The following is a 9,325-nucleotide window of genomic DNA, read 5'->3' on the forward strand; positions in this document are numbered from 1 at the left end:
GGAAAAGAAGCTGAAAAGCTTACTTTCCCACTTAAGGCCAAAATTCTGTAATTATTCAAGGGAAGCTGCAATTAATTACTAACAGGTGGGTGGTATAATTTTATCTTTTAGGAATCTTGATGTTACCTCATTATTTGAAACAGCTGCAATTAGCTCTAACACTTTARACTTTCAAGGCACACAGTTCTTCTATCTAGATCTACCTACAATTTTCTTGCCACTGCTGGAAAATTCCTGTCTATCCTCTACACTGTTACATGAGAGGATTATGTTTGCATTTCACTTATTTTTTCAGTGTTTTAAGCACGTATCCATCTGCCCACAACTGTCTAAATTGTGACAGCTTTGAAGTATGTCAAAACCATTCAAATGTGTTACAGACACATAGAAATGACACAACCACCTGAGAGACTGAATGGGGTTCTGGGGGTATTAACAGATTAAGAAAAGCAATAGGACTGGCTGGAACAGGGCCAAGATKTTGCAGGGTATATTGCAGGAAGGTAAACCTCCTTAATGTAATCAATTTCCTTCCCTCCTTTTTCCTTTTCATTCCTTCCTCTTCTCTCACCATGTTCTTCCTCACCTCCAAGAGAATAAGCACTTAAATAATTAGATTTTTTCCCCTGCCCCTGAGGACTRCACCTTGAAGCAGCAGGAAATCTCATATGTCCCTATAACCCTTACAGCTATGCCAGCAGGAATTTTTAACTAGGGTCATTTAACCTGAAAAGGTCAAAGTAGGAATCAGATGAAAAGCAGCCCACTGGCCATCTAGACCTGGGGGAGAAGGAAGCARGAGAAAGGAGGAGGTGAAAGAACAGGCCATCAACCTACACTCATAAAAAGTGTGGGGGCGAAAAAGACATCTAGAGAAATTTCACAAGGTAGCAATTCTGGCTAACAGCAGGAAAATTATTTGGAATGGAATCATACCTTTGCTCCAACTGAAATCTCACAAATACAGATTGTATTCATTGTGCTGTTTCAGTTCTGATTGTGAACTTAACTAAGAATTTAGTGTTTAATAATGACTTAGTTGCATTGCATGCAGGAACCATTYAATACACACAGTTACTGTTGGAATAAAGAAAGTTTATTACTATACCTGAGCACCCAAGTCTTGAAATTCTTTGCAAGCTTCTGGGAATACATCATATGCAATAACTGGATATCCATGTTTTATCAGGTTTTTTGCCATTGGATTTCCCATGTTACCCAGCCCAATGAATCCAACTGGGGTTTTGGAAGCCATAGTCCTAGAACACACTGATTTCAAAACAATGAAGATCAATATATTTGTATTRTAGATTGATGTACAACAATGACGTAATAAAAGCTATCATGTAATCTGTTTTCAATTACTTACAACAGCTTTTTATGCTTAAAAACAGTGGAAATGTGAATCCTATTTTAAATTTAAACCATAAATTGTAGSTCATATCAGGCCACAAATACCATCCCACAATGATTTTTCTACATATCAAAAAACCTATTGTAATTAGGGAAATGTGGGTGTTTAAAAAAATATAGTATTAAAGCTAAGAGCCAAGAACAGCTCAAACGCAGACTTTAAATACGCAGGATTTTCTGTATTTTAGTCTGTGTCTAAATCCTTAACTGGACATGCAAAATGCAATTTTATATATATTTCACAAATTCCTTATTTGCATCGCTGCTTGCAGCTGTGGGATATTGTACATGTTCTCTTTATTTCATGCAGCCCCAAGATATTGCACATATTCTCTTTATTTCATGCAGCCCCTCAGATTCTTCTGATCCTGCAACCAGACACAAGCTACTAACCTAAAGATGAAAGTCTCCATATTAAATCATGGCAAGTCCTTTGTGCCATGGAATCACTGTTTAAATACTGAAAACTAGAATAAAACATAATATAGTAAAAAGAAATTATGAAGTCTTTGCAGGAACAACCTCTGTATCCTAATTACCATAGTACCAAGACAACTATAAAGCTTAACCTAGAACCTGTGGAAAATGCTTCAGTCAGTCACCTTTTCCCAGTAGTTAGTGAGCATCAAATGCTGGATAGGAGCAGCACCGTAGGCATTTATCAACTGCAATCACTATCTCATCACTCTAAAAACTCCTAATCCAAAGGCAGCACAATTTGACAGTGACCAGATTTCTTTGCCAATTACATAAAACACTTTCTCCTTTATGACAAAGGAAAAAGTTATGCAGAACAAACACTAACGTATGTGTCAACTAAGCAGACAGAAACAAGGCTAACTAACTACAGAAATCCTGTAGCTCCAAGTGCACATACAGAAAATGTGCCTAAGCTGGATCGAGACGCTAAGAGGTCTCAATGCTTAGCAAAGAATCCTCTCTAGGCCAATAACACTTGATTAATCATTTTAAAGTCTTTCTGACTTTAAGCTCCTTCTTAGCCAGCAATGGTCATGCTCTTTCATCTGCAGCACWGTTTTGGAAGTGCCACATTTAATAAATCAGGTTTGTTGAGAGAACTTTGGTCTGAGACAGTTTCCACAGATGCCTGCAGCAATTACATAGCTAGAGAAGTAGCACCATTTAAAATAAATCTGAACTGGGAAAACACATAGTGAAAACTGAGATAAGTCAGGAAAAGGGCCCATTGCTTTTTTAAGAAGTGCTACATGTCAAAACTAGGGAACAACTGAACAAAGAGCCTAAACCAGCATCATAAGCCACAATAACCATCTTGGAGTCTTCTTCTCATTGTTTCTATGAGTCAGTCTTCTCCAGTCCCTCACTTGCACTAATCTAAAATTGCTCCTGTAGGTAGCCCAAAACTTCCCACTTTCTGAGGAGCTTCAAGGCCTGTTTYAAGCATCTTTCTTTCTCTAGCCCTTAATACCAGTAGATCTTATTTACCTTGACTTCAGTAAAGCTTTCAGAACAGTCTCCTCTCGTATCCCAGTAGACAAATGAGGAAAATATGGACTGGACTGCAAAACTGCCTGAAGGAAGAAACACTGTCTGGAGTGTYGGGCTTAAATAACAGTGATCAGAAGTTCAAAGACTAGCAACAGTCTAGTTACACCTGATGTTCCTCATGGGTCAATACTGTAGCTGCTTAAAAATTTTCATCAGTGACTGATGAGTGAACAAAAGCACCCTCAGCAAAATCATGTGTGACACCAGCCAGGGGGGTGGGGGCGGGGAATGGCTTTAAAACAGCAGGAMAAGGCTACCATTCAGAAAGACTGGCGCAATGGGCCTCAAGCAGTTCAACAAAGACAAATATCACATCCCTTACTTGGGGCAGGGGATGCAATCAGGCTGCTGACTGACCGGACAGATGGCAGCTCTGCAGAACCTGTGGATTCCCATCAACTCCAAGTTAAGCATGAATCAGGAGTGCATCCTTGCAGCAAAAGGTTAATGATGTTCTGCACTACACTAGCAAGAACAGAACCAGAAGTCAAAGAAACCAGCGATTTCTCTATACAGCAAATACACAAGAGATGTGATCAAACTGCAGACAACCCAGCAAACATCAAGTAATACAACCAAGGTGCCGGAGAATACGGTCTATGAGCAGAGGCTAAGAGAACTGTCTTTGCTGAGCTTGGAGAAKCAAAGTCTGCAGTCTTTCACAACCTACGGAGTGGGACGAAGAAGAGTTACAGAGCAAATGAAGCTGAACTCTCCACAGATGTGCACAACAACAGGACATGGGGCAATGGCCAGGAATTGCAGGAATGGGAATTCTGGTTGGAAATAAGAAAAGCATCCTTGATGTGGAAAAAAGGTTCTGCACTGTAACAGGCAATGCAGAGAAATTGTGGAACSTCCATATTTGTAGTAACTTTAGACACCCTGAGGAACCTAATYTAGCTTTAAAGATTTAAGGTTTTTGGAAACCTTGCTTCAAACCTTGGTTTTCTTTGTTTCTGTATTCCAAGTAACCTTACAAGAATAATTCTGACTAMCATTTCTACACTCATTCTTGTAGACTCCTCGCTTTTATCCTGCTCTCTTCTTTTCTCACGCCATCTCACAGGTATCTAACCATCACCTCAAAGTGAACATGTTCAGTAAGCTTTCTTGATACCTTTTTCTGCTATCAGTGTTGACATCAGCAGTGATAACTGTCACCCACAACAGCCTAAAAGCCATCCATGATCTGCTTAAAACTCACTGATTCATCCAYCACATCTGAGATCCCAGCTGCTTCAGAACCTGATCACCAACCTCAACAGACATAATCTTGCCTCGATGTTCCTGTTGGGAGTTGAGAAGGACATTTTGCCCATGCTTCTTTTCATCTCTCCTTCTCAACAACTTGCTGACCCGTACTATTAGTTTTCTATCATTGTATTCTATTATTTCTCCGTTTATCTGCCTCTATTGATTTTTTTTTGTCTTAGTTCATCAATCTGAGATCACTTTCCATTATATGCTATCTACAACATATTCAAATCCATTGGAATTAGAACCTGTTAGAGAAGTAGTCCAATTCATGAGTCAGTTTCTGGCTTCTTAGTTTGGTTTAACTTTCCATGGCCCAGTGTTATATAAGCCACTTCAAAATTAAATAATTTGATTAACAGCTTTGAAAAATCTTCAGATCTTCAGGTACTCAAACTCAGGAAAACTGTTTAGAGAACTGATTAAATTAGTTCACAGATCTAAGAGATTATTTCAATTAAATTTGAACCAACTACATTTTAAAGCATGGCATATTTTTAATRAGCACTTAGGATGGTGGTGATTTGCCAAAAAGAGGATGCTTTGAAAGACAAGAACTTTCATATTTTCCTATTACATGAACCTCCACAGGTGCTTTCACAGAAAGTAATGTCCAGATTGCACATCTAGGCACTTTTTAGAATCTCATATGTAGCACAATCTCAGTTTTGAAATAACTGCATAATTCAAACATCTAAGGCCTGATATTCTGCAAACCCACATCTTGTCACCAACTAACCTCATCAATTGTATAAGCATTTACTGAAACTGTCACTGTGGTATTGAGCCCATTTTACTTCAACCATAAAATCCACAGTAACCTGCTGCAATCACATGGCTGGAAAAGTGCCCAGAACACACTCAACTTCTAAGAGAGGGCAGAACATCAGAAGTAGGAGCAACAGAATCTACTTGTAAAATAATCACTGATACCATGTGAAACTAATACTCCTTCACTGGAAACAGAACCAGCAATATAGATTAATCTGTAAATCAGGCTAATTGTGAGCAAAACCAGCTACAGCTACACTGACTCCAAAGAAAGTGGGCTTTTTCCAGAAGAGTCTTCATTATTCTCTTTAGGGACCATGTGCCAGCAGATCTTCATACCTATGAAAACTCAATTAATGAGGAGAACCAATTGTAACACGCTCACCAAATTTGGAGCTTACAGACAATACAGATAAAATACGGATTTCTTTGCTTTGAAAAGTCGGCCTACAATAGAAAAAACTTGACCTAATCTGCAATTTCCTAACAACTTTACCTTAAAAGCAATTTAATTTTAAAAAGTCAGCTAGTGTTTGTGAATCTCTGAATGCCTATTCTCAAACAAGATACAACTTTTAGAAGAGTAACTTCAGAACTGCAGATTGCAATCCTGTCCTCAGAATACCTGGCCTGTCAATGATTCAAAACACAGCCTTTCAAGCTTTATATAAAGATACAGAAAGCAGTTTTCTCTTTAACTGAATGATGACAAGTTTAGACCATTTCAGATATTTACATTTCATCTTACACTATTTCCCAAATTAATGAGTCTTAYAGTTTCAAGAATGAATTCCAGCTCCAGTGCTGCCCTGATTTCACTGCAAATACTTGACTGCACAAGCACTATAATATGCAGAACTGAGAACATCTCTTTGTATTCAAACAAAGAGGAACTAATAGCTGGGTAGAACCATAGACAGCAGAGCTGGAAAAAGTCCAGTATGCTTGTACTGTGAGTCTAACTGGCCAAGAATAGGACTGAGAAACAAGTGACTCTCAAAACACAATTTCAACTACATTACTTAGTTHTTAGCTTTATAAAATCTATTTTGAACCACATTGACCAAATAGCAAAAGGGGTCAGAGCTCACACAGTCCTGTCCCATAAAAAAATCCTAATCAGAGTGGCTGCAGTTCATTTTAATATTCTTGATCTCTCTAGATCAGTGAAACTTGACCTCTTTCCCAATAGGTGAGATTTAACAGGATCATGGGAAGATGTCCAGAGTAAGCTCAGCGACTGAAGTTGCTGGTTTTGCTCAGGGCTTTATGAGAAAGTACATATGAAATAATTTAACAAGAAGAAGGAAACATGATTACAATTCAATGTGAGCCACTAAATGGAAGATTTTCCCACTGATTTAGCTTCTGAAGTTCTCACACAAGCACAACAGAAGACATCACTCCTTTTTTTCTTCTTCCTGCTTTGAAAGAAAGGATCAGAGASAGCTTCTGTGTTTTGTACAGACTTCTCTATGGAACTCATAAAACCTCCACTGAAGCTAGATCCCGAGAGGGAACTAGATGAAGAAATGTAGAAGTTAGGGAGGCCAGCTGTACATGGGTAGAATCCTTCTGCTGCTAGCTTTGCCAATGGAATTTAAATTGCCCCAGGGTCACTGACTTTTAAAGGTTATGCAATGATTTTGAGAAGTGCACTCTGCCAAAATAATTTAAGAAGATTACAATATTCTAAATTTGGTCAGCTTTACATTGAAAACATCCCACTTGCTTTTTCTTGCCTCTGTAARGGTCTGCTGATGAAAACCAGACACGGTATCTTGTAACAGTCAGAGTCTTCCTGCATAATTTTTCTTATCTGTACCTATACGTCACTAAATGTTTGATAATACATTACAGAGAAAATAATATAGTAAGTACTTTTCATCTAAAAAGAATACCAAGTGTATACTTCATCCCTTAATTAATTAATGTGCTGGACTTCTGAGCAGCAAGTCTTCTGTCATAATCCTTGCTTAGTAATTAATGCTTCTCTGCACCAGAGTATGGAGTCATTCAACAGTTTAAACACAGCTCCTGCATCAGCAAAAAGTACTATTTAACCAGTAAAAGTACTATTTAACTATTAACTGAATGGGCCCCTATCACTCAAACAAAACTACTTGTAAGGACATTTTTGTTCTCCAGCTTGGTATTGTCTTCTTTGATGAACAGCTCCCTCAGCTGATGAATCTTCATTCACCAAAAAATCTTCTTTTCCTAGCCAACATAATTCGTTAACCTCCTCTTCATCTACCCTACCAGTCGCCAGGAAGGATTTCTCCATATGCATCAAAAAGACTTTTTTAAGTAAGGTTATATAAACCCTCTCCATGAAGCACCTTTGTCAGTGTCTGCCAGCTGCAGATCACAAGACTACATAGTCTCAGTCCAGCTGGMCAATACACAAACATACATATCCAAGATGCTCCTCCAAAATCAGCCCTCAGCTCTTTTTCTCCTAGACAATTTTACCATCTCTGGTATAAGCATACTGAAAAAACAAATCATCATGGTCTGCACCAGCTGCAAAGAGCAMTTGACCAAGCAATTGACCAAGTAACCAAAGAACATTCAGTAAGAGAAGGAAGTCAGCCTGCTTCCTAACCAAGCTGTGGTGTTGGACAGCTCATGGAGCTGACAGAATTCTTTCACTAGGATGGTATTTCACTCAGAAGGACAGATGATAAAATCACTATTCAAAACTCAACTGTCAGACTAATCAAAACTAAGGAAGAGAATGGCAAACAGCAAACGTATTAGTGGTGGGGAAACTTCTACATATAACTAAGCAATAGAGCTTAGCAGTTAAGAAGGCTTAATGCTTAGACCTTCATCCCATAAACATTTCTGAGTCAAGAGTACTTTCAGCAAAGTCACTACTGACTAAGAGCTTAAACACTGTGGGTGAGTATCTGTTCTTTGGAAGTTTCTTGGGAGAGTCACAATTTCTCCTTAGACTTAGCTACAGTTTCTTGCTCAAATCTTCAGGCAAACTGAATTTTTCAACTTTAAGGGCCAGATTGGGCTGCTTTTCACAGTTACGCTCACCACTAAGAAACAAGATCCCCACCATCTGCCCTACATTAAAAATGATCATTTGGATATTGACTAAGACGGTGGATTTCAAAGCTCTTACAGAAATACCTGAYAGCTACCATGCACAGAAAGTTCAAAAATTATTCAAAGCTACTGCTTTCAATTGTAGTATCACAAAGGGTACTAAACACACAAATACATCTCCTCTATTTAACTTTACGAGCATGTGACCAGTGTGCCTGCTGCACCTGAGCTATTACTTATCACATCAGAGCTGCAACTASCAAAAAAATAGAGTACTTGAAAAGAAACAGTGGAGCAAAAAAGCACTGAAAGCTAATGTCAAAATTGTCAAGCACTTTTAATTCATCAGTTTAAGTGATGTTTAAAGGGGAATTACAAAGCTTTTARAGTTACCTACTTAGAAGTAATTTAGAATTCCTGAAACACTGTGAACTGTCAAGATTTTAGAACCATATACCATTTAAAATAATCAGTTTCTTCCACTTCATTAGTTAAAAACCTTCACCTATGTGTTGAGAGCCTAACCACAGAGTGACATATACGACCAACAGATTGCAATCAAAATGATACTGAAAAGACTACTGAAGGTATATTTTTTATMATTTACTTCAGCAACTAAATTACTTAGGAACAGCTGTGTGATTTCAGGACTCTGGAAAGGGAAAGTGTCTAAATCCAGTTCTACAATTACATTCTTCCTTCACTTAAACCAGCAGGACATCTGCAGCGTTTGCTCCTTCTACCATGAACAAACCACAGGTGAGCACCAGTGCCTGCAGAGCCAAAAGAGGAGRAAGTGCCGCTGGATCTATCTTCAGTTTATGGAAAATAATCGGATGCAATGACCGAGAGGGCTGAACAGCCCAAACCTAGGTAACAGGTACCGCAGTCATGTCACCGCTGCCACAGGAAGCACTTGTGGGCGCYGATGATTCCCAGGCACGCTATTTCAAGCAAATGATTGGAAACATTTATTAAGCCAAGCCGCTCCGAAGCTCCGCCGCAGCCCGAATAAGGCGGCAGCGGYAGAGCGCGGTGCCAGCCATGCCCGCCCGGGGGTTCTCTCGCCAGGGACGCCGCACGGAGAGGCGGCACCGGAGCCGCACCGGGTTCGGAGGGCCCGCGGCCGCCAAGGACAGCGCGGCAGCTGCGCGCCCCGGGAGAGGCGCGGCCTTTCCCCGCCCGGCCGGCAGAGCGGGGCCGCTGGAGCCGAGGGAAGGGGCAGGTCCTTACCCATCACCCGCCTGTGCCAGCGCCACCAGCCCGCAGGTCGCCCGCGCACCACCGCCGC

At 39.8% G+C, this 9,325-nt stretch overlaps 1 protein-coding gene across 1 annotated transcript in view; it reads right to left on the minus strand.

Moving 5' to 3' along the window:
* The window catches only part of HIBADH (3-hydroxyisobutyrate dehydrogenase), an 85,075-nt gene extending 75,756 nt beyond the window's left edge, over positions 1-9,319 (minus strand). The window contains exons 1-2 of the mRNA XM_057365509.1: positions 9,268-9,319; positions 1,109-1,269 (exon numbers count right to left, since the gene is read on the minus strand). Of these exons, the coding sequence (XP_057221492.1) occupies positions 1,109-1,269; positions 9,268-9,271 (165 nt within the window). The 5' untranslated portion in view covers positions 9,272-9,319. The remainder of the gene's footprint in view (positions 1-1,108; positions 1,270-9,267) is intronic.
* Positions 9,320-9,325: the final 6 nt, after the last annotated feature.

The sequence above is a fragment of the Malurus melanocephalus genome, unplaced genomic scaffold, assembly GCF_030028575.1.
Source record: "Malurus melanocephalus ecotype Western Australia unplaced genomic scaffold, MMel_1.1 scaffold_53, whole genome shotgun sequence".
NCBI lineage: Eukaryota > Metazoa > Chordata > Aves > Passeriformes > Maluridae > Malurus > Malurus melanocephalus.